The 26,423-nt window shown below is 44.2% G+C and overlaps 1 protein-coding gene across 4 annotated transcripts in view; it reads right to left on the bottom strand.

Moving 5' to 3' along the window:
* Positions 1–26,423, bottom strand: part of LOC126267991 (paramyosin, long form) — a 179,824-nt gene that overhangs the window by 62,982 nt on the left and 90,419 nt on the right. For all 4 annotated transcript variants that reach the window (XM_049973353.1, XM_049973352.1, XM_049973354.1 and 1 more), the window contains exon 5: positions 21,059–21,225. In XM_049973353.1, the coding sequence (XP_049829310.1) occupies positions 21,059–21,225 (167 nt within the window). The remainder of the gene's footprint in view (positions 1–21,058; positions 21,226–26,423) is intronic.

Raw genomic sequence — 26,423 nt, 5'->3', positions numbered from 1 at the left:
TTGGCACCCAATTCTGCAGTTTCATTTCCGAGTGCTGTCAGATAATGACTACTCATATACTAGAATCAACACAGATTCCGCAAAGCCAACTTACTTCCGTCATTCATGAGTTCCAGAAGGCATTAGATTACGTAACTCATGTCGAACCTGTATTTTTTGACTTCCATGAAGCCTTAGATACAGTTCGTGGCATCGCCTAATACAAAAAAACAGGGGACACGTGCAAAACTTCCGCAGTTTTGTAATTTAAATAACATTGGGATAAGGATATTTGTGGGAATGAAGAGAAAACATCGTCAAAAATGAACCGAAGGACGTGAAATAATAATCAAGAATTTATGATACATCCTTGTACATACATTTCCGAGTGTCCAAAACTGTGTTTTGCATTTGGAATGTTTGTCCCTGCTTGAACGATGGGCAGAGGTCAGTGTGAATCAGTAGGGTCACATAGCTCATAATTCTAAGTCGACAAACATTTTCAATTGCAGTAAGCACGTTAGGCCGTAGTAGTAATAGGCAAATCACAATTCAAGGTGACAATGACAAATATATTTGTCGTTTCGGAAAGTATATTCGTGCAGGCAGTGCTCACATCAGCTGCAAAAGCGACTGCGGTAGTACTAAAGACAATGTTAAGATTTTAGCTTCAGATCTATTGTAGATTGAAATTGTGCTTTCGAGTGCACATATCAGGTCCTAACTTAAACCCTGTTTTCATAAAAGAACGACTAAAATGCAATAAAACACGAGAGATAACCCAAGTAGAGCACTAATTTAGTTTTCTTTTAACAAAACATTAAGTCTCCAGAAATTTTTTGTGTAAACGAGTGAAGCATTTGATGCCCACTAGCGACAGAATGCGTCCCCCACAAAATCAACTAACGTTATGTGTTGAATATCGAACGTAAGATTCTTTACCGTTTGCGTTATCAGATACACAAGAGTACACTGATGAGCCGAAGTATTATGACCACCTGCTTAATAGCTTGTTTGTCCGTCTTTGGAACGAAATACATCACCGACTCTGTGTATCAGGAATCCGACAGTTTGTTAGTTGTGGAGGTATGTGGCATTAGATGTACACGCACAGGTCATGTAATTCGAGTTAATAACGAACCACTTATTTGCATGGGCGGTGGTGGTGCCCGATAGCGGCCCAGATGTGTTCCAGAGGATTTACATCAGGCGACTCTGTTGTCGAGACATCAAAGTGAGCTCATTGTAATGCTCCTCGAATCACTGCAGCACGGTTCGGGCTCCGAGACACGGAGAAAAATGACATCGCCATCGGGGAAGACATCAAGCATGTCTTCGATTACTACGTCAGGTCCCATGCAAGCGTAGGAGAATGTCTGTCATAGCATAATACTGCTCCCACCAGCCTGCATCCGTGGCCCGCTGCATGTTTTGAGCAGCCGTTCACCTCGATGACGACATTTTTGGAGACGACCATCACGTAGTGAAGCAAAAATTTGATTCATCCGAAGAGCCGACACGTTTACATTGATCGACCCGATGGTCCCGTGACCACTGCAATCGTAATTGTCGATTTTGTTGTGTCAGCATGTAAACACGTAGGGGCGGTCTGCTGCGGAGCTCTATCTTGAACTATGTACGGTGAACCGTATGCTCCTAAACACTTGTGCGTGCACGAACATTGTGCTCTTTCCGCAGAGATGCCACAGATCACCATCCATCCTACATTACGGAGCAGACAAGCCTCCGAACCCCACGTTCTGTGAAGAGTCGTGGACGTCCAAACATTTAGCGTCTAGTGGTAGTTTCACTGTCCTTCTACCTCTTTCCGTAGACGCTCACGACAGTAGCGTTTACATACTTTGGTACCCCGTCACGCGCTCTCAACGCCACCAGGCGACTCCCAACGTCGCCGTGGACAGTATTCATATTGTTTTGGCTCATCAGTGTAATATCATAATTAATTTGAGTAATATCTCTTAAGAAAGTTAACTGAAATTTTATGAATTATCACATTTATAATCCATTTTTACATCGTATTTTTTATGAATTAGGTTTCGTTCCAACCGATTACATTCCTTGACAAGGTTTTCGGAAATCGGTTAATTTTCTTTTTTTCTGCTGAGTTCTTCTTATGAAATTCCATCTGTGTATGTCTCTTGACATATTGCCAATATCGTTATTCGTATATTCTCCTCAGTTATGGGTTACTATGAGCTTTCGGTTAGGAGACCACATGAAGTACAAATACCTCAGTAAAAAATTTCTAAAAAATGTTTCTTATTGAGTAGAACTGATGATTCAGACAATTACGTGGATTATGTTGCGAAAATAAATAAAATTTAAGAAGAGCAGAATGTGACTTACTCTCAGATACATTGTTCACTATGCAGGTCGTTCCAGGAAAGCGTCACCATACAGTAAGACATACCGAAACTAGTCTCGGACGTGCCTCGGGAAAGTGTTAGGACCGTTACAAATAACTTCATGACACCTTGAATAACGACTGCAGCTGTAATGTCGGTGAACTCCGAGAGCACAATATCACATTATGAGTGGTTGTCAGTGCATTCGGAAGACGCATGGGATTTTTGAATGTGTATGAGGAGACGTGATGACGCCTGCTTTCACATGAACAATGGACATATGGAACATTTGTGTTTGTGTCCTCAAGTACGTATCTGCAGTCTGGGTCCTCGGAGATTCTGTTATAAGGTTTTCATTCGCTCAGTCGTAACACATCGTATCGGAGAAACCAGGAAAGAGATGCGAGCTTCGTCACGTGTATATTAAGTCACCACTAAAGTGTGAGAAAAGTTCTTGGCAGCTCCAGTTAAAGACGTTAGAGAAAGGACGTTGAGTGTCACGCCATGGCTAACTCTCTCAATTCCAAGAGTATACACCCGAATTTTGTCTCTCGCTTATCGCTTCTTTCATTTCTGGCAATAGTTTGTATGAACATGTGAAAAATACCAAGCTACACCATGGTTCCGAGTCTCTATGTAACTGGCTAGTTTAGACAATTCAAAAGGTGGGAGGCAGACAAGAACATACCACTCCCTATAGGTCCATTCGCACTTAAGCATGTGCTGATCAAACCAACCTTCGGACTGGAGGCATTTTACTTTTTTCGGAGATGTGCAGATAGCAGTTTCGATATTCTGGCGCGTCGTCTTTGAATGGGACAAGAATGGTTTGTCAAGTACACCTAGTACGCAGGCACTATATCTGGTGTTGGTCAGGATTATTTTGTGAGTATATTGGTAAAAGGGACCCTTCATCTCTGGTGGCTCATTGCGGGGTAATAATATAACTACAATTTCTTCTGTCTGTCACGCCAGTTACGTTTGTTTCTGTGAAAAGACTCCCGCAACGAGATCCAATTTCTCGCAAGCGCCTTTGTACTGATGCAGTTCCCAGCGAGAAAAATCAGCACACCTTTGTTGTGGCGCTCTTCCGTAGGATTCAGTGAACTCATATGCGAGGTGCACATTGACCAACTCTACTTCAGTAAACTTATCTATACTGCTATGTGTCACTGTCAACGTAGAACTAACATTAGCGGAAAAAGAAACCTGAATGCAAACTTAAAGGCGAAGAGTAAGCTGGGAATTACTGATGTCAACAGCAGGCGCCATGCGTGAATGAAACAAGACACGCAGCGCCTACCGTCAACATTTGAACTACTTTACCAGAAATTTTCAGTGCAATATAGATACAAAGACAAACGAAGATAAGAAATCTAACAATATGCAATCAATATGTAACGATCCACTGTAGATTACGGATCTCTTATTAAAAACACTCAGAAAATATTCCCGCACTATCTCATATTTTATCCGTGGGATTCATGTTCACCTTGCAGACATTTTCGTAAAATTTCATTGTGAAAAGCAAAGTTACTCGAGAATCTAGAGGTATCGGGTGAATGACAGATGAAGTGGGGCGAGCAGAGGAGGGAGGAGGGGGAAGCGGAGAACCATCTTTGCTTCCGTCATCCCTACCCCTCACCGTCGATTGCCTGAGGTAAGGTACTACTTAAGGCGTTCAACCATTACCAATGCAAGTCACCGAATACCAGGTTTCACTAGAGGGGTCTGGTGACCACTGCTCAGTGGCTTCATTCGAGAAGGTTGTCTCGCAGGAGAGCTGTTGAACGGATCCTTTTAAACGGTGAGCAAGGCGGAGTTTGCGAGTAGTTTTCTCTGAGAAGAATGAGAAAGACAAGCCGTGGCGCGTACGTCTCAACACGTGATACTGCAGGTCTATTGATATCCCCTGGGCCCCGCATGGAGCAAAACCTCCATGTAGTGTGCGGACAAGCCGACTAGTATGACGTCACAATTTTGTTGCGCACGCGGTGGGGACGTATTTTTCGTGGGGCCCGTTAGCTTCGGCACTGACGTGGCAGGCGAGTCGGAGAACAACGAATTTGTCTTGATTTCTTCATTGGCGAATGAAGTACGTTTGATTATTTCAAAACTGGTATCAAGTGTGAGGGACTTTTTGAAATCAAATTGTTTTTTCAAAAAATACGGAGGACATAAAACTAGTTTTCGTCTGCGTGCAAATGACAGAAAAGCTTTTTTTAACGTACTTTACCAGAGTCAACAAGTTTTTTCCTGTTACAGACATAAAAATGCTTCTTGTTGCTCTTAATTTATTCTCTCTGCCGCTTCTCAGAGGAGTATTTTTCCTGCTCTCCGCGGAATAACTAACGATAGTGCTGGTAGTTTAAATTCAACGGTAGTCAATAGACCTAATCGTACCTTGTAGCAGTTACTTCTTTTTACATAGGAACATCGATTTATGTCTTACCTGACACAAGAGAATTTTACAGAGAATTATCTATCATACATTTGTACGCTCTGTTCAGGATACTTTAGGCACGTATTTTCCTGCATTTTAAGCCCGCTGAACCACAAAAAATACGAAACCTTTTGTATTTGAATACACACATAAAAAAGTTTGCATCATCGCGGTTCCGAGAGTTCCGGAAAACAGGAATAGAGATCGATATAAACATAATTTCCACCCTTTATATTGCTCATGAAAGCCAGACAATGCATGTTGTATCACCATACAACGAGACCTTCAGAGGTGGTGGTACAGATTGCTGTACACACTGGCACCTCTAACACTCAGTAGCACGTCCTCTTGCATTCTTGCATGCCTCTATTCCTCGTGGGGTACTATCCACAAGTTCATCAAAGCACTGTTGGTCTAGATTGTTCCTCTCCTCAATGGCGATTCGGCATAGATGCCTCAGAGTGGTTGGTGGGTCACGTCGTCCATAAACAGCCCTTTTCAATCTCACTCAGGAACGTTAGATAGGGTTCATGTCCGGAAAACTTCTGGCCACTCTAGTCGAGCGATGTCGTTATCGTGAAGGAAGTCATTCACAATATGTTCACGATGTGGGCGCGAACTGTCGTCCATGAAGACGAATGCCTCGCCAATATGCTGCCGATATGGTTGCACTATCGGTCGGAGGATGGATTTCACACATCCTACAGCCGTTATGCGCCTTCCGTGACCACCAGCAGCGCACGTCGGCCGCATATAATGCTACCCCAAAACAGTAGGGAACCTCCTACTTGCTGTACTCGCTGTACAGTGTGTCTAAGGCGTACAGCCTGACCGCGTTGCCTCCAAACACGTCTCCGACGATTGTCTTGTTGAAGGCATATGCGACACTCATCGGTGAGGAGAACGTGACGCCAATCCTGAGCGGTCCATTCGGCATGTTGTTGGGCCCAACTGTACCGCGCTGCATGGTGTCGTGGTTGCAAAGATGGACCTCGCCATGGACGTCGGGAGTGAAGTTGCGCATCATGCAGCCTATTGCGCACAGTTTGAGTCGTACACGACGACTTATGACTACACGAAAAGCATTATTCAGCATGGTGGTGTTGCTGTCAGGGTTCCTCCGAGCCATAATCCGTAGGTAGCGGTCATCCACTGCAGTAGTAGCCCTTGGGCGGCCTGAGCGAGGAATGTCTTTCTGTATCCCCTCCATGTCGGAACAACATCGCTTTGGTTCACTCCGAGACGCCTGGTTACTTCCATTGTTGAGAGCCCTGCCTGGCACAAAGGAACAATGCAGACACAGTCGAACCACAGTGTTGACTGTTTGGACATGGTTGAGCTACTGACAAGAAGAGCCGTGTACCTCCTTCCTGGTGGAACGAATGGAACTGATTGGCTGTCGGGCCCCCTCCGTCTAATAGGCGCTGCTCATACATGGTTGTTTACATCTTTTGGCGGTTTTAGTGACATCTCTGAACAGTCAAAGGGACTGTGTCTGTGATACAATATCCACAGTCAATGTGCACCTATCTTCAGGAGCTCTGGGAACCAAGGTGATGCAAAACTTTTTTTGATGTGTGTACATCAGCAACTTTTGGCGGAAAGAGAAGGCAGTGAGCTCGAAACACCTTTACATTAGGAGGAATTGTGAAGACTGATTTAAGTAGCACTCTTCTTTCACTTGTCCGTGATTTATATTCGTTCATCAGTGAAGCGAGCTGACCTTGGCTCAAAATACCACTCTTCCGCCATTGAATAAAATAATTAAAAAGCACATATAAATATACTAACAACAATGAAAACCATTATCTTAGGCTTGATGAGTTGGTAAAAAGTAAAAGCATATAGTATAGTTGTGGAGGAGACCGAGAAGGGCAGATTTTTCATATCCTTCATGAAGACCGACACGTTTCCTTCGCGAATGTGTGTGTGTTTTCCGTGGTATCATGTTTGCATTATATGATAATGAGAGAAGGGGAGAAGTGATAGGGTGAAAGCTGGTGCCAGTACATATCTTACTTCTCTCGAATACCTGAGCTTAACGTCCGACAGATGGATCATTATGAAAAGGGTCACGAGCCCTCGCTCCATGCGACATGGCAGAGAATTTGGAATTTAATCTAGGACAATGGTGCAAAGTCTGGTTCCAGAAACTTTAGCTACCACCTCTCATCCCTTTGGCAGAAGGGCAAAGAGAATGTAGCAGAGTTCCAAAACTACCGTAGGCTAATGTACGTAAGCATAGGCTACAGAAGCTTTCCTTGTAGCTTTGGTCAGTTAAGGTCCTACCCATATTACCTGTATTTGAGGTGTGATGCATACCTGTGAGGCGTTACCACATAACAATTGTTTTCTTTGTATACGCGATCAGTGTCTTACTAGATTCCCGTGAAAACGGGAAGTGGTGAATCGCTTAGAAACTGAGTGAGGATATGTAAAGGGCCAAGTAACCTATGGAATATTTATGTTCTACATCCTTATCCTCCTGTCTGTCACTTAAAAGTAAACAGTATTTGTAGCAAAATTAAAACTGTCGATGTTTAATTCAGGTTTTGTTCGAAAATTTTTGATTTGTAACATGAAACCGAGGGATGTTGTAGTCTAAATAAAGAAAACAATACAGATTTACCATATAGCACTAGAAAACGCAATTTCCCCAACAACAAAGATAAAATAAAAGATAGCTGCATAGCAAAAATATATCAAACTTCGCTTCATTGGTTGTTGAACTTATATAAAAATGCTTCTGTTGTTCATAAACAACTTTTGCATTTTTCAGTAACCACGAGATACAATTTCCTTTGTTGAAGATGATGAACGATTTGTTGAGTATAATGCTTGTGTTTGTAAACTTTACTTGCATCAAAAGTAATTTCTTTGGTTGCATAAAAATGTAGGAGTTATGTGATCAACTAATTTTTATTACTTATAAAATGCAATTTATATTTTGCAGTGGTATAAAATGCACAATGGACTAACAATGAATAATGTGTGTTTCTAATCATATGCACAGCAAACAATAAAAAAACAAAAACAAAGTAGAAGTCGTTGATTCCAGGTTTTTCTCTTACTCTTTCATTTATGTCTCTTTCCCTACCAATGGTGCAGGTATTATAGGTAAATACTGTTTACTGCATCTTTTATGCAGTACACAGAAACGGCTGAACCATAGTTTTGGTAGAGTGCAACTCTAGAAAGCAGCGAACACGTGTGGCGTACCTGGGAAGCTACCCATCTGACTACTGGCCTCCCCTGATGTTGCATAACTTCAGTGATCTGTCGGGAACTGATGTACTCATCAAGGCAAAGGTGTTGACATTAGATAGTGATTGTCTGGCCTTGGGAACTGCGAGGGCTGGCCGGAGTGACCTAGCGGTTCTAGGTGCTTCTGTCCTGCCACGGGCGTGGATGTCTGTGATGTCCTTAGGTTAGTTAGGTTTAAGTAGTTCTAAGTTCTAGGGGACTGATGACCTTAGAAGTTAAGTCTCATAGTGCTCAGAGCCATTTTTGAACTTCGAGGAAGATTGTGTTGGGGAGGTCTCTGTAACATTTCCTAGGTAAAGCATTACGATGCAGAAGGAACTGAACAGGAAGTGGTATGAGAAAGAATGTGGGTTGGGAAGGCTTGAGAATTGGGAAGACTGAAGAGACGGGGTAGAGCTCAGGACAGATTACACAACTTGGGAAGGGAAATCACCGCGAGAAACGATACGGAGTGTGTGAAGGTGTGAGGAAGTTGGAGCACGGTTAGAGAGGCGTGGCACGATAGGGACACAGCGTGTTGCTGTGAATCGATTTTGCGTGAGACACTGGACTGGCGGGGGGTATTCCAGGTAAGTGAGGGAGAGTGGGCTACACGGCTGGAGTCCGGTTGAGACGGAGCGTGCGTCCAGACGTGGGAGCGAGTTACGTGAGCCGCGGTGGAGGGGCGGCGAGGGGAGTGTGTGGCGGGGCGGTGTCGCGTGGCGCTGGCCTCATATGGCCCGGGCTGGGCCGGCCCGGCTGGGCGCCTCTGGCCAGCGGCCGGCTATTTGCAGCGCCCGGCTATTTGCGGCGGCACTGCCGCGCCAACAGGTAGGCGGCGAAGGCTGCGCTGCGGGCTGCAGCCGCGCAAGGGGCACTGCTCTGACCCGCCAGAGGAAATAACTTCGTATGGCAACTCTCGGCAGGAAACGCTCTGCAGCTACCCAAGTGTAGGCGGAGGGTGCTACCTACAGCCCCTGGGAATCGCCAGCGACTCTCCTCTAATCCCCTTCAACCGGGCACCGAAAGGTGACTCTTGAGATTCGCGGTTTCGGTATCAGCTTCCAAAGCACTTCTCTGAGACAAGATTCTATATTCCACCAGGCCAACGTTTTCATCTATGGACGAACCAACAGAATTATTTTCTAAGGGGGTAAGTTCATGAAAAACACGCTTTATTTAAAAGATGCAAAAAAAAAGGTTCAAATTGCTCTGAGCACTATGGACTTAACATCTGAGATCATTATTCCCCTGGAACGTAGAACTACATAAACCTAACTAACCTAAGGATATCACACATATCCATGTCCGAGGCAGTATTCGAACTTGCGACCTTAGCGGTCGCGCGGTTCCAGGCTGAAGCGCCTAGAACCGCTCGGCCACACCGGCCATCTTAAAAGATGCACTAAATCTACAGTTTTGAAGAAACCGAAATGAAATTTTGTACCACACTCTATATGAAATTTACACATTCACTGTTAACTTACTTGGATTTCATAAATTTAGCGTTTCTGGAATTTAAATATTTTACTTTCAAAAAAATAATGTATATACCTTACTCTTAGAAACTATACAAGATTTCCATAAAATTTTCTCTCTTTCGTCTCTTTGCATATAGTAAGCTTCTCTGATGGCGTTTTTTGAACATACCGAATAGGAGAATTTTAATAATTTCTTAATTATAATAGTATTAAGTGTAGTATAAAATTCATGCAAAATTCCAAGCACTTTGCCCCGTACCTCAGCATACACGCAGATTTTCAAAATTTATGTTTGAGACAACATTAATTATGTTTGTAGAAACACGTGTCCAAAAGTTCATAATTATAGCCTTCATAGATTCCGAGAAAAACGTACATAAACTTTAAAAAACATAATTCTCAACAAATGGAATTTAAAGTGAAACTTAATGTTTTTTTCTTATGCCATCTCCTCAAAAGACCCTTTTTTTTCTCAGGATCCTCTTTCCCTTCAAGGCTTCTCTTCTGCCTTTTTCAGCCGCAGAGAGGCGCTGTACATCTATGTTTTTCAAAATGTCTTCAGTGACATTTCCTATATTAAAGCCCATTCTCCCTAATACCTTCATTTTTCCTAAGTTCCCGTCATTAAATACAAGAAATGCATCATCAGCTACAATTCTGATAATTGTAGCAGACGAAAATGTGCCAAAATAAGAATTGCTTCTTCTTAAAAAAACACCAGGATTTTTATTGTTTCTAAGATATAGAACAGAGTCATAGATGATCTATAAAACGAAAGAGTATATATCGCAGCCTTCTAGATGTATCCCGTGCAAATTTGTTTGAAAGTAATCCACAGAATCGTTGCTAGGATTGAAGTGTTGTTTCAAAAACTGCGCGTGGCAGGAACGTCGTGTCACAAATTTTATTATTTTTCAGGCACTTGGGATGTGATTTCTTCATTCAAACTTTGCGAACGTGTTGTCCACGACTTCTGTCAATAAATAATAGCCGCCCCGGCTAGCAGCACGATCTGAGGCGTATTGCCACGGTTCGTGCGGCTCCCCCCGTCGGATGTTCAAGTCCTCCCTCGGGCATGGCTATGTGTGGTGTTCTTAGCGTCAGTTAGTTTAAGTTAGATTACGTAGTGTGGAAGCCTAGGGACCGATGACCTCAGCAGTTTGGTTCCATAGGAACTTATCTCAAATTTACAAAAAAAAACTTAATTTTAAAATCGACATTTTCAGTCAATTGCATGAGTATCCCCCTTAATGAAAATACTCTAGCCTTGCTGACCAATACAACGCGTTGCAGGATATCCTCATCTTCAGATCTGTCAAAAACCGTATACAGTCCTACATTGTTTTCTGCTACATTCCGGCAGATAATAATTGCCCAAAGTAAAGCCTCTTTCCGTTTTCCTTTCTTCAGTTTCGCTGTTTACGGGGACGGACGGTGACACTGCAGTGGTACGGTAGGCTAATCTGAAAATAAAGACATCCAGTGATCTAGTGTCGACTATCACAATCTTCAGTTTTCGACTCGAATTTACTACTAATGCGAATTGCACTACGGTTTGTCAATGGGCTCAAATGGAAATACCGAGCTGCAACGACTTTTTAGAATTCGATGACTAATTTCATTATATGAAAAACCCATTAAAGGAAATTAGCGCTACGGAAAACGCGAATACTCGTGTTGCACCTCTCACAAGTGGAAACCTACCCCCAGTTCCTAATAACGTGACTCTAATTATCTTCCGAAAAATACATCCCAATAAAGAAATTTTTTATAGCCAAGGTCGCTTTCAAAGCTGTTATTTATTGACCGGCTTCGACAGGCAAGACTGTCATCTTAAGATCTTTAAAAACATTTTGATTGTGCATCATGTTCGATTGCTTGTTCGTTACTCATTCCTTGTTAAAATGTCAGTGGAGAGTATATTGCATACTTCACACAGATTTCTCAAAAATAAAATTACAAATAGGTTTGTCACAAGCAAAAATATACACAGCTAAGATGCACCTTGTGGAACTTGACATGTCTACATATGTACCTCTCCTTCGGCGCTTGTCAGTTTTTAAAATCCACAAATATAGTAAAAGTGCATATTTATTGATGAGTGCAACACATCTTGGAACCTTTCCATTCGAAATACTCGTTCCAAGATGTGCTTCATGCGTCATGTAAATGTGAACATTGGCATAAATATGCCATTTACTATATATTGCGGATATTAACAACTGACAGGTATCATATGTAGACATGATAAGTTCCGCAAAGTGCATTCTTAGCCGTGTATATTTTTGCTTGTGACAAACCTTTTAATAATTTTATTTCTGGCAAATCTGTGTGGAATGTGCAATATACTCTTCACTAAAATGCCAACATGGCCTGAGTAATGAACACACAATGAAACATGACGTACAGTCAAAAACATTTTCAAAGACCCGAAGATGACAGTCTTACCTGTCGAAGCCGGTCAATAAAAAACAGTTTTGAACGCGATCCTGGCTATAAAATAAATATTTATAGTACATACAGATCGCTCCTTCTCGTTTCTCTTTATGAGAAAGTTCAATGACATGCTATAACGAAAGTTCTTACCAATGCACTTCTGCGACAGAGAAACTCTTACATTTGCAGACCTGATTTTGAGACGATTAATTGTGTACATAGTTTACTGATAGTCAGTTCTACCCCCTCATCTTCGAATGAGAGAGTAACTTTTTTTTTTAAAAATCTACTTTGGAACTTCGAAAAAGCAGGGGGCAAATACAGCAGCTTTTCTTTATATATACAGCAACTATGATTAAGAATCAGTGTCACGACAGTTTTGAGTTGGTATGTACTTAACAGGTATTTTTGGGACTGAAACACTTATTTCACTGGTACAAACACACAGTTATTTTGACGATAGCTAGCGTGAACTTACCGTTATGCTCTTTGCACTGTTTGTTCTCAGAGAACCTAGAAGGTTTTTTGAATATAGGATCACATGAATTCAGATTGGGCTTTACTATTATGGCGTCGAGTTTGACAGTAGCAAGTAGCAGACAGCGACACAAAAATGTAACTCCACTCATCATGTTGTAGAGAGTGGATCGTAGTCTACGATATCGCCACTACTGTACCACGCTATTTCGGGACTTGCACGTCGTATTTAAAAACATTTTATGGATCTCTTCAGATTGCGATTTAATGTAACTCTCAGATCGTTGTGTGTAGAGACGGCAGTTCCACTTAACACGTTTCAGTTTCGTATGAGGTTAGCCTGAAATACTCTCATACATTAATAAAAGTCGCATATTTGCGCAGATCTTTTTAAGATATGTCATTTCTCTTCATTAATACAATTGTTTCGGATCCAGAAACGCCTGAGCCGCAGCGAATCAAGTACTCAAGTGCAACGCGAACGAGTACAGCTCAAAGTTTCTTAGTTTCTTAAGTGACTCAGCATCCTCCGTCTCATTTCTCATAACGAACATTATCTTTCTGTGTATATTACATTATTATGAACTGGCTGCAACTTTCCATTGCCTAGTTTACGGTGTTATTTGTCGTACAATTGTTCTCTCAATGAACACGAAGCCAATAAAAACATTTTTGTAATTGGCGAAGTTACGGCGTTAAATTCAACAAATATTTGTTTTTGTTCGGTTGTGGAGTAAAGGATCAACTTGATGTGATGTACATTTTTGTTTTGTTGTGCTTTTTAAACTGGTCTTGACATGTGTTTCAGCAAGTGGATAAACTGAGGTACTGTGCAGTTATAAATTCGTTTATTTTGATATTTTGTGAAAGTAATTAACCAAAAGTTGGTGATGGGTCTGATTTTTCATTTTAACAATTGAAATGTGAGCGGTGGCCGACCACAATTCTGTTGAAGACGAACCGTATGGACGACGGCCTAGAATCGTCCGGCAGAAGAAAGGTGGCAATATTGTGCTGTGTTGTTCGGTCGGCGAATATATGCTTGTAAAACCGCTGTAGCACAAGAGGAATAGATAAACAATTTTCCTCTGGTCAACATGGGTGCTCGATGCTGACGAAAAGCAGATACTAGAACCTCTCAATAATATTTGAACATTTTAAAAAGAATTAATCATACCGAAATTTTGTAAGTTTGTTTTGTATAGTGCAAAAGAAATTCTTTAAAATCATTACTATGCAAAGGGTGAAGTCACAACTGACGATAATGAAACAAATCAACGCGAAAGAAAGGAAGGAAGGAAGATGGGGTTTAGCGTTCTGTCGACAATGAGTCCATTAAACACAGAGAGGAAGTCGGATTAGGGAAGGATGGTGAATTAAATTGGCCATACACTTTCAAAGGAACCATCCTGGCATTTGGCTTCAACGATTTAGAAAGACCCAGAATGAGGCAAATCAGTATGGCCGGAAGCGAGTTTGAACTATCATCCTCTCGAATGCTAGTCCAGTGCATTAACCGTTGCGCCACTTTGCTCGGTAAACGTGAAAGACATTTTCTGGACGACCTACTTACAAACAGACTCGATCTTTTGCAGAGTGTCACCAATGAGAGAAGAATTAGCGGTCATGTTGCTGGCACACGAAAAATGGCCAATAAAAGCGAAAACCTTATCAAGAGAGCTATTTGTGTCTGGTCTAATGGAAGATTTGTTGGAAGAATTTCGGGAAAATGCATTGCATCTGTAAAGGGAATTGCATGCACCACGCTAGTGCGACCAATTCTAGAGTACTGTTTCAGCATTTGGAGTCCTTATCAAGCAGACAGGGCAGCAGACGTCGGACCAAGCCAGAGATGCGCTGTTAGGATCGTACTGGTTAGGTATCGTCCACGCGAAAGTTTAATAGGAATCCTTTGGCAACTGAAGTGAGAATCTTGGAAGAAAGACTACCTATTTCTCGCGAAACGCTATTGGGAAAATTTAGAGAACCTTTATTCGAAGAACCGTGGAGCCGCTATGCTGCCACCAAGGTATATGTCACATAGGCTTCATAAGAATGAGGAAAGAGAGGTTAGGGTACGTAAAGAGGCATAAAAACAGTCGTTTTTCACTTGCTTACCACGCGAATGAAATGCCAAAGAAAATCGATAATGTTGGCACGATGTGTTCTCCACCATGCAGTGTGCAATGACTTAGGGAATATACATGATGTTTTGGGTGTAAGTGTAGATATTTTTATTGGTGACTGAGGATGATGTGCTGGACAACGTTATATCAGTATTTACTTCATTTGCAGGCTAATAGTTATAGCTGTTAGGAGTACAATGTTTTTAGGTTCTTTAGTGTCTCCGCGTTTATGTGTTAAGAGCAAGAAATTAATGCTTACTTTCCTCTGGGTAGCGGATCACGTGTTGAAGGATGGATACAAAACGTTTAGTCTATACTGACAGGGGAAGATCACTTAGTGGTGCAGTTACAGTCATGTAGAAAACATTAGGTAGTGGGTTATGTAATGTGTTTGCATGAAGACAGAAGTAGAGAAAAAGTAACTTGCATGCTGAATGGGTACATATTGAGGTACCAGTGATCACAATATCTGGAAGTATATGTATGTAAAGACGTAAGTGTAGATAAATTAGATAAAAACATCGGGAGAAGAGGCCAGAATTACAAAAAAAGTTTCATCAGAACAATGCACCTGCCCCCAAAGGTACTTTCCCAGTGAGGAAATTAGTACTTCAAGCACGAACTGGCTGTTGTTGTATTCACCACATTCATGGCGTTTGGCATCGCAGCGCTGTCTCTATTTTTTGGACGTTATTATTTAAAATGGCAGTTCAACAACAGTAACTGAAGAAGCAATAAACAGCCAGCGGGCGCCAAGGTGTTGGCATGCCGGTTGCAGCAACAGAGTTGTTTATGTACTGCGAGGTTGGCCAGCCTGAACACAAAATCATGTCAACAGAACAGACACGTAGGACTCAGGCGGGACAGGCCAGTTGGTTTCTACATTCTCCAGCCACGGATGTGTTATTCCGTGCGTAGCTGTAAGCAGTTAGTCGGCATGACAGATGAGCTTGCAACTTACATAAATAACCGTCAACTTAAGCAGAGGTATTCGCAGTCCGGCAGTACCCAAACGACGAGTTGACTGTTGTCAGGCGCCGCAGCGATGTGGGTCAGGATGCCACCACGAAGAGTTTGGGCTTCCACCACCGATGGACTGTTTTCTAGCATCAAGCCCTCCTACCAAGGCTTGGAACCTTCCTACCAGTGGGCTCTCTCCAGACTCACCCGAGCAGCAGATTCCTGCCCTGGAGGACAGCAGAGTTTTACTTGGGTGGTACAGCTGCTGCCCTCCTATTCTGTTGCGGAGGTCGTGGTACCATAATCCTTCACTCGCAGGGGCGTCTTCCTCTCCCGGAGGCTGTCATCCCCTGCAAGAGTCCCGGCAGTCCCCTGCACGTACCTTCCTCGAGCAGCCAAGCCAAACCTAAGTGGGGCATACGGCGTTGAGCAGGCACCTTGTGCATCAGCATTTCTGCGCACAGACATCACGGCGGACTACTGGACCGCCAACTGATACACCAGAAACATCCACACAGCGCTCCAAAGGGGGCGTACCACCGCACCGAACTGTTACAAGCGTAGAAACACGAAATTTAAATAAACTATTTGACTTTCTGATGTTGTTTCCCTGAAATGCCATGACCCACTGCCGTACCTAAGCCTGCACGGCAGTAGATCTTTATCTAGGGACACTCTAGCACCTTTCGCTTCCTATTATACCCACATTTAAAAAAAATTCTAGCAGTAGATGGGCAATTTCCAATTATCCTCAGTGGCACTTAGGGATGAAATGTACTGACTGGAAAAAGTTGCTTCAACTTCCCTGTTCTACGAATGGCCTTGTAATCTAATTTATTTCATTAAAAACCCTGCCACTGACTCCAAGCAAACTACACTCCTGGAAATGGAAAAAAGAACACATTGACACCGGTGTATCAGACCCACCATACTTCCTCCGGACACTGCGAGAGGGCTGTACAAGCAATCATCACACGCACGGCACAGCGGACACACCAGGAACCGTGGTGTTGGCCGTCGAATGGCGCTAGCTGCGCAGCATTTGTGCACCGCCGCCGTCAGTGTCAGCCAGTTTTCCGTGGCATACGGAGCTCCATCGCAGTCTTTAACACTGGTAGCATGCCGCGACAGCGTGGACGTGAACCGTATGAGCAGTTGACGGACTTTGAGCGAAGGCGTATAGTGGGCATGCGGGAGGCCGGGTGGACGTACCGCCGAATTGCTCAACACGTGGGGCGTGAGGTCTCCACAGTACATCGATTTTGTCGCCAGTGGTCGGCGGAAGGTGCGCGTGCCCGTCGACCTGGGACCGGACCGCAGCGACGCACGGATGCACGCCAAGACCGTAGGATCCTACGCAGTGCCGTAGGGGACCGCACCGCCACTTCCCAGCAAATTAGGGACACTGTTGCTCATGGGGTATCGGCGAGGACCATTCGCTACCGTCTCCATGAAGCTGGGCTACGGTCCCGCACACCGTTAGGCCGTCTTCTGCTGACCCCCCAACATCGTGCAGCCCGCCTCCAGTGGTGTCGCGACAGGCGTGAATAGAGGGACGAATGGAGACGTGTCGTCTTCAGCGATGAGAGTCGCTTCTGCCTTGGTGCCAGTGATGGTCGTATGCGTGTTTGGCGCCGTGCAGGTGAGCGCCACAATCAGGACTGCATACGACCGAGGCACACAGGGCCAACACCCGGCATCATGGTGTGGGGAGCGATCTCCTACACTGGCCGTACACCTCTGGTGATCGTCGAGGGGACACTGAATAGTGCACGGTACATCCAAACCGTCATCGACCCCATCGTTCTACCATTCCTAGACCGGCAAGGGAACTTGCTGTTCTAACAGGACAATGCACGTCCGCATGTATCCCGTGCCACCCAACGTGCTCTAGAAGGTGTAAGTCAACTACCCTGTCCAGCAAGATCTCCGGATCTGTCCCCCACTGAGCATGTTTGGGACTGGATGAAGCGTCGTCTCACGCGGTCTGCACGTCCAGCAAGAACGCTGGTCCAACTGAGGCGCCAGGTGGAAATGGCATGGCAAGCCGTTCCACAGGACTACATCCAGCATCTCTACGATCGTCTCCATGGGAGGATAGCAGCTTGCATTGCTGCGAAAGGTGGATATACACTGTACTAGTGCCGACATTGTGCATGCTCTGTTGCCTGTGTCTATGTGCCTGTGGTTCTGTCAGTGTGATCATGTGATGTATCTGACCCCAGGAATGTGTCAATAAAGTTTCCCCTTCCTGGGACAATGAATTCACGGTGTTCTTATTTCAATTTCCAGGAGTGTATTATCTGGTACACTTATAATGTTTTGCTTATTAGATGAAGAGGAGGTAGCCAAAGTTTCAGCAGCATTCCACAGGTGTTCGGCATGTGTAGGGAAATAAACATAATTTCAGCATGTGGATAGTAGCTAAGTGAGCCACACGTATTATGTATAGTAGTCGGCCGTGATATCAATGCCCAGAAATGCTGATGCACAAGGAGCCTGCTCAGCATCGTATGCCCCACATAGGCTTGGCCTAGCTGCTCGAGGAAGGTACGTGCAGGGGACTGCCGGAACTCTTGCAGGAGATGACAGCCTCCGGGACAGGAAATCGCCCCTGCGATCGAAGGCTTATGGTACCATGACCTCCGCAACAGAATAGGGGGCAAGCAGTTGTACCACCCAAACGATTTTGTTAACGTATATATATATATATATATATATATATATATATATATATATATATATATATATATATATATATATATATATTAACAAAATTGTGTTGTAGACATGCGAAACAGCTGGGCTCAGCGTACGGGAACTGTCCGGTATCGTATCACAAATGTCTACAGCAGAGTTGCATATAAGCTTTCGTTTCTAATAGAAAACTGGCAAAATAAATACGCGGGAAATGCAGGGTTTGTCAGCCAGTAATGTAATATAGAAAAACACCGTCTTTATCTCTGACTGCAGTTTTACTTCATTTCTACCTCTTGTCAAGTCGCTGGTCACGCAGCTTATTAATTGTGTACTTTACTTGGCTGCCTGATGTCACAAGCTGTTCGTTTCTCCACTTCACGCTCTTCCGGTTTATCATTAAACGAAAAATGGCTAACAGATAATTGGCTGCTTAGGCCAGCGTTTCTTGGTGCCATGTAGTGATCCTGTGAATCAGCACGCAGGGTTAAGGCAGGAGCGGGACGTAGCGAAGTGGCCGCCAAGGATATCACACCGCATTCCGGCCACAGCCAGGAATAGACGGAGACCGGCGTCCGCGTGCTAATCCCCAGAACGCTGCACTGCGGTGCTTCCCACTAAACGAATGGCGTTACCGGAATCCTTAGCCTCGCATGTTTGTTTCCGTTCCAGACGGCTAGCGTCTAAATCTATATTTTTCCTAGCAGGAGCAGATGAAAATAAAGTGAGTTACAGTCTGAGATCAGGTGTTCTATCTTCTGTACGAGAAAGAGGTCGAATATTTTTTTACGAGGGCTATTCGGAAGCAAGGTCCGACAGGTCGCGAAATGGAAACGATAGCCAAAATAAAAAAAGTTTTATTTGCAACAATTAGTTACACTTCTTGCTACTTCTCTATATAGTCGGCGCTCCGATTGAGACATTTGTCGTAGCACTGTACCAGTCTTCCAATACCCTCGTCACAATAGGTAGCATCCTCGCCCCTGCAACGTGCGATCGAGGAATGTCATGAGGAAGGAAACACATGATATGCACGTTACGTGGGATAGCATGAAATCAGGCGAAATCTCTCGTAGCACTCATACTGGGCGGGAGACACTACTCTCTAGGCGTCTTTATGTGCTCACTGTGCGCTCAGGACTGAAAAGATGAAGTGACGTGACCTACTGGCATACTGCAAACACTGTCCAACACGTCTGCAAAGCTTCATCGGATTTTCACATTCGTGAAGAATGCTGTCAGGCCCGTTCTTTTGCCGTTCTTTCAACGGAAAGGTGATGTGTTTTTCCAACAGGATAATGCTCGCCCACACTCTGCCCGTGGAACTCAACGTGTTCAGCAAGACGAGCAGCACAATTCCTTGGCCAGCACAATCTCCAGACTTGTCTCCAATGCAGCACGTGTGGGACATGATGGATCGAGTAGTGACTCTTGCGACTGGTCAACCAACAAATCTTAGAGAACTACGTGAACACGTCGAGCACATGTGGCATAACATATCCCAGGACTGTACTCGCCATCTGTACGATCGACTGGCTGCAAGAGTCAGCGCCTGCATTGCTGCCCGTACGGGTATAGGTGTTTCGGAGTGGGTCGATACCTGATACCTCAGAACCGCTTGTGCTATTGATCTGTAAATGTAATAACTTCATGTACTCCACATGCACTGTTGCAAAAATAAATCTTCTGCGAAATGGAAACCTCTAAAGGCTTTTATTACCTTTCTTTGGCAGTGTATTTTATACACGGCCACAAACGCAAGAAATAATATGAATCTTTTTTATTTTCGTTAGCGTTAATCCCGTGTTGGTATGGGCTCTGCTGTGCTCGAGTTTTGGCAAATTTATTTTTAACTTCGAGGCCGGGTGCCGTTCATGTAGCGCAGTCGTTATTACCTACGGCGACGGAAGTCATGTGGAACACCTGCCCGTCAACTTTGTAAATAAACTTTGTTCAGTGCGTGATCGTATATTAACTGTTTGTGTATCGTATTTGGGACCTGGCACACCATTTGGCTAAAAGAGCGTGGGTAACAGCCTGAAAGTCACACTCAGGTTGAGCTGTGCACCAACCACAGTCGTTAATTCACCGGCGCGGATTCGATCCGGGTGTGCCTCAACTTCCTGTCACAACAACCAGCACGCTGCACGTTACGCTATACGAGCAGGTCCCAGTGTATGAAGTCTATTAATCATTTATCTTGAGGTTGAAGCTCACTCTTGAATCCTTTTTCGCTCTAGGCGGAGTCTCTTTGTATGACAGAAATTCCGAAGTGTATACAGAAATGGTTTAATTTCGCAAACGCCACGTTCCCTATCATGAGATGTTTAGTAATGAGTTGCGTCTGTCCTGCTTTAATTTTTGCGCGATGTAACGGGAGCAACCTGCATGTTAATTAAGCAGCTTAACAACCTAATAATTTCACAAGTACAACGCGATAAAAACTGGTTATTTGACGTGTGTCTTGGATGCCACAGCGTCTCTATGTCGACTGTCACCTGCTCCCCGGCTGAGACTCGACCACCGGGCGGCCATAAGAGGACTGGAGGAGGGGGGGGGGAGGCGATGGCAGCCAACATCAACATGAGCAGAGCGCGGTTGCTGCGAGTACGCCACACTGCAAGTGGCCCGATGTGGTGCGATGCGTGGCGAACAGTCCGCGTGTGACGTTGCGAGCTCTGATCGCCCCAAGATACAAGGCGTCAGGTGTCATTACTTGTCAAATAGTTCAAATCATAATAAATCCTGTCAGGGCGGGTGCCTTTCTGTCCTCACGTAACAATGTAGGAAGGTCAGCTGGAGAGCAGCAGTGTAGTGATAAGGAGGACAGATAATTTGACAGCTACTGACCTGGCCTTGGCCTTGGAGAGCTGGTCGATCTGGTCCTGGAAGTCCACGACGATCTCCTGGTGCTTCTTGCGCAGCAGGTTGGCCGTCTCCTCGCTCTCCAGGTGCACATCCTCCAGCAGCTTTCGCAGCTTGGCCAGCTCCGCATCTCGCTTCCTGTTGATCTCGAACTGCAACACCGCCATTGTAGCGTGGTCAGTAAGGCGACATAGTGTATCTTACCATCACAACCGTGACGATGACGCAGCTATTGTGATATCGAAAGACAGTAAAGTGTGTCATAATTGCCTAGATGGAAGATCCTTGATAAACTATTTTTATATTGTAGATTATCCGAGAAAAATCACAAGCTAGTCATAAACTATGAACAGTTGCTATACTCATTTCAGACATCTTCTGATCAAATGTACAGTACGAGCCACCGCGTCACACAGATACTATGCATTCTTATACTACATAGCCTGATAAAGCGTGTGAAGCACCCAGAAAGGGAGGAGGGAACTAAATGAAACGTCACGGATTCAGATGGTATGTAACAAACTATGTGATCGAAAGTATCCGGAGACCCCCAAAAACACACGTTTTTCATTTAGGTGCATTGTGTTGTCACCTACTTCCTGGTACTCCATATCAGCGACCTCGGTAGCCATTAGACATCGTGAGAGAGCAGAGTGGGGCGCTCCGTGGAACTCACGGACTTCGAACGTCGTCAGGCGATTGGGTGTCCCTTGTGTCATAGATCCGTAGGCGAGATATCCACTCTCCTTAACATCCGTAGGTTCACTGTTTCCGATATGATAGGGAAGTGGAAACGTGAAGGGAAACGTACAGCACAAAAGCGTATAGGCCGACTTCGTCCGATGACTGACAGAGACCGCCAACAGTTGAAGAGGGCCGTAATGTGTAATAGGCAGACATCTATCCAGACCATCACACAGGAATTCCAAGCTGCATCAGGATCCACTGCACGTACCTGACAGTTGGGAGGGAGGTGAGAAAGCTTGGATTTCAAGGTCGACCGGCTGCTCATAAGCCACACATTGCGCCGGTAAATGCCAAACGACCCATCGCTTGGTGTAAGGAGCGTAAACATTGGACGATTGAACAGTGTAAAAACTTTGTGTGGAATGACGAATCACGGGACACAATGTTGCGATCCGGTGGCAGGGTGTGGGTATGGGGAATGCCCAGTGAACATCATCTGCCAGAGTGTGTAGTGCCAACAGCAAAATTCGGAGGTGGTGGTGTTACGGTGTGATCGTGTATTTCATGGCGGGGGCTTGCATCCCTTGCTGTTTTGCGTGGAACTATCACAGATCAGGCCTACATTGATGTTTTAAGCACCTTCTTGCTTCCCACTGTTGAAGAGCAATTCGGGGATGGCGATTGCATATTTCAACACGATAGAGCACCTGTTCATAAGACACGGTCTGTGGCGGAGTGGTTACACGACAATAACATCCCTATAATGGACTGGCCTGCACACCGTACTGCCCGAAATCCTATGCAACACTTCTGGGATGCTTTGGAACGCCGACTTTGAGACAGACCTCTTCGACCGTCATCGATACCTCTCGTCAGTGCACCACTCTGTGCAGAATGGGCTGCCATTCCCGAAGAAACCTTCAAGCACCTGATTGAACGTATGCCTGCGAGAATGGAAGCTGTAATCAAGGCTAAGGGTGGGCCAACACCATACTGAATTCCAGCATTAGCGATAGAGGGCGCCACGAATTTGTAAGTCATTTTCAGCCACGTGTCCGGATACTTTTGATCACATAGTGTATTAACACAGTGATTATAAAATCGAGTCAAATTTGCAAAGATCAGTATGAGCCTGCTTATCAGCATGACCTTGCACCCTCTCTGGCCTGGATGCATCCACTGATTCGATTGAGGATCAGAGCGAGGTGACACGGTGGTTAGCACACTGGACTCGCATTCGGGAGGAAGGTAGTTCAAACCCGCGTCCGTCCATCCAGATTTAGGTTTTCCGTGATTTCCCTAAACTGCTCCAGGCCAATGCCGAGATCGTTCGTTGGAAAAGGGCACGACCGATTTCCTTCCCCATCCTTTAGAGTATCTGAGCTTGTGCTCCATCTCTAATGACTTCGATGTCGACGGGACGTCAATACAATCTTCCTTCTTCCTTCCTTATGGTTCGGTCGTTGAGGATATTGTAAATCCGTTGAATCCTTTCCTGAGGTAAGCTGCTGGCCCACGACCTTTATAATTGGTCCCTAATATCCTGAATATTAGGACAGGGACTGAGCTGACGCCAGACCTGCTCGCACACTAGTTCTGTCGGCGGAAATCTGGGGATCTTGATGGTCACAGGGGTATCTCTCCAGCCGTGGACGGATATGGGTATCTTGTTGGTCACAGGACTACCTCATCATAACGCAGGAAGTTCATAGACACACGTGACATGTGTGGACGAGCTATGTCCTCTGGAAAAATAGCTCCACAATACTGTCGCACGAGAGGTAACACATCAGGACGCAGGATGTCCGTGATATATCTTTCTGCTGTCAGAGTTCCCTCAATCACTACCAGCCGTGACCTGAAGTCATACCGGATGATCCGCACACAATGGCGCCAGGAAGAACAACGCTGCACCCCTCCAAAAAATGGCAGATTGGAGCATCTCTCCAGGTCGTCACCATACGTGCCAACGATGGTCATCCGGGACATTGCAGAACCATTATTCATCGCTGAACAAAATGCGAAGCCATTCATCACCAGTCCATAGTTCCCCTTCATCGTATTGCCTCAAACGCAACCATATTGTTGTAATTGTTGTAGTGTTAATAGGAGCCTATGCATGGGAAGGTAATTCTCTAGTCTGGCTGCTGACAGTCACCGACCAGTGGGGTAGGATAACAGGATGTTGCAAGGAGTCCATTACTTGTTCTCCAATAGCAGGCACCGATGAGAAGGGGTAAAGCGTGCCTGGTACACAATATGGTGGTGATGAGACGTGGTCGACTGGAACCTGACACTGAGTATACCTGCACTCACATTCACATGCAGTCCAGCATTGGGTTACTTTCACACGCGAATGTCCCACAAATGGAAACCCACAGCGAGAGCCCTTAAGAATCTGTCAGGTGCTGAGAACGCTGCCTCACATGAGTACATGGCATCTGTGTGTCCCTAACAGTGATTATTCAACATTAGACTTTGTTCACGTCCGTTGTACAACCTTCCAAGCCTGGTAACAACACAAAACACGAACAACACTAACGCATTCTGATGGCCGCTATACCTGCCACAGAAATGCAACTTTTCTCATTTACATACCCGCCGATGGTATGTACATGCAACAACGTACACTTGCTAGGGAGTGTAAAATGAATCTCACAGGCATGCTTCTATTCATTGGAGCATTTTAGCCTGACAACGCATAACCTCAGCATTACGGGGTCGTCAATGCGGCACGTCGGAACTGCTGCTGTGAACAGCTGCAACCTCTCATAGCGTATGACTAGCTTGTCGTTGTAGCCAGTTCGTAAAAAAATATAAACAAACAGTATCACAATACGTCGGGAATTAAAGTGCAATTTATCGGCAAAGAATGATAAGATTAATTTAGTGTAGGGGTCAGGTTTGGAAAGCTAAAACTGTATGCCGAAAAACATAAATATAAAAGACATTTGCTGAGTTGGTAAGCTTTTCAATATGGGACGCCCCTTTCCTCGGAAAGGCTGGCTCGTGCGTAACATGCGGATTGAGACATATGTGTCAACTTTCAAATGGACACCCCAAGCTAACGGTTATACAAAAAAAAAAAGTATGTATGAAAATAATACAATGAGGGAGAAGCACATGTCAGCAAATGAAGCAAGGCGAAATTACACATGTAGTCGAGGACCCCAAACTGAACACTTGTAGATAAAAAAATAATGGACCGAAATGAATATTTAATTTTATACTGATACAAACAACTGTAGTTCACAGCAGCTGTTGAAAGAAACGCCTTCCAACTCCAAGGCATACACTGCAAAAGAAACCCACTGACAGAACCAAACTCTGGATACAATGGCTTGTAGAGTCATTGTTTGCTCGCATTGCTTATGACATACGGTTGTAGCTACTGTTCCTCTCTTATTCCCCTCGCAGTATTCTTTCGAGTACGCTTTTTATAACAATATTTTCCCAAGCTATCCAACACCATTTCATGAAATTCTATTGTGCGAGTAATTCGTCGACTAAAACCTCGGCCAGGGCTATGTGATTAGTTAGTAAATATTCAAACCTTGTGCTTTGCATTCCATTCGTGTGGCTGCTGCATCGTGTTCGGAAGGAGTTTCTCAAGCGACACCAAAAAAGTCTCTTGTCTACTCAAAAACAGGAAAGATATACAGGGAGGCCATGACTTGAATTCGTCGACAAGCCTCTAAACGTCAGAGGTCCCGTCCTTTTAGTAGTAATTATGTTGGTGCAGAGGGTAGATGCAAACAACTGGAGTACATAAGAAGTTAGTGTTACTGTAGAATTATCTCTAGAAGAGAATGCCAGTCAAGCACATTTCATAGCCTGATGATAATCTGACGCACAGGATCATGATCCTAATGAAATGAAATAAGCGTGAGGTGAGATAGAGTCGCGATCAGTTACAAAAGAAAGGTTCAAGATGTGATCTTGTCGGTATGTCTTGAACATCTGCAGCCGTTACACCAAAGAAGATGGCTTGTAGAGGACGAAGGAGTGGGTTTCTGTTGCTTGCACCGTGACAATGTGCATTAGCTTTCCTAATTGTTCAGTTTCTACAACTTCTATAATTTGAAATGAAGTTCTGCTCTGTAGACCAACTGTGATTTGAAGTATTTATGTATAATTTGCTTTAATGTTTTATTTTTATTTGTATAGCACCATTGTATTGTATATTTTTTTGTTGCAATACAACCAGCCTTGTAATGTCGTGCTCTTTTCTCCCCTTTTATTAAATTTGGACCTGCAGATCATCTCTGGCAAGAGAAAGTGGTAATACGAATAAACACAGTGACCTAGACAGTGTTTTTCTTTTTTCATTATATGCCTTCAATTATAAAGTCATTACTGCGTCTATTAAATATTTAGCAGTTGGTGGTATCATGCTAGTAATTGGAAACATTACCTAATCTTGTCAGATAAAAAATGTCAAATAAGCACTAATGGAAACAGAAGGCACGTTATAAAGCATTAGAAACCTCTCAAAATAGAACGTTTTATACAACGTCTAGTCTTCTCCTTCCTGTTCCCACAACATTTTTAATTTCATTTTCTGATTAGCAGTGCTGTCAGCTCCGTGCTTCATTTATTTAACCACCTATTACTGTCGAAACCTGTGTGATTTATGTAAAATCGTCGCACAAACGTTTCTTTG

This window comes from Schistocerca gregaria, chromosome 4 (assembly GCF_023897955.1).
Source record: "Schistocerca gregaria isolate iqSchGreg1 chromosome 4, iqSchGreg1.2, whole genome shotgun sequence".
Classification (NCBI taxonomy): domain Eukaryota; kingdom Metazoa; phylum Arthropoda; class Insecta; order Orthoptera; family Acrididae; genus Schistocerca; species Schistocerca gregaria.
Note: the sequence above shows the minus strand (reverse complement) of the source record. Positions and strands in the feature narration are given on the sequence as shown.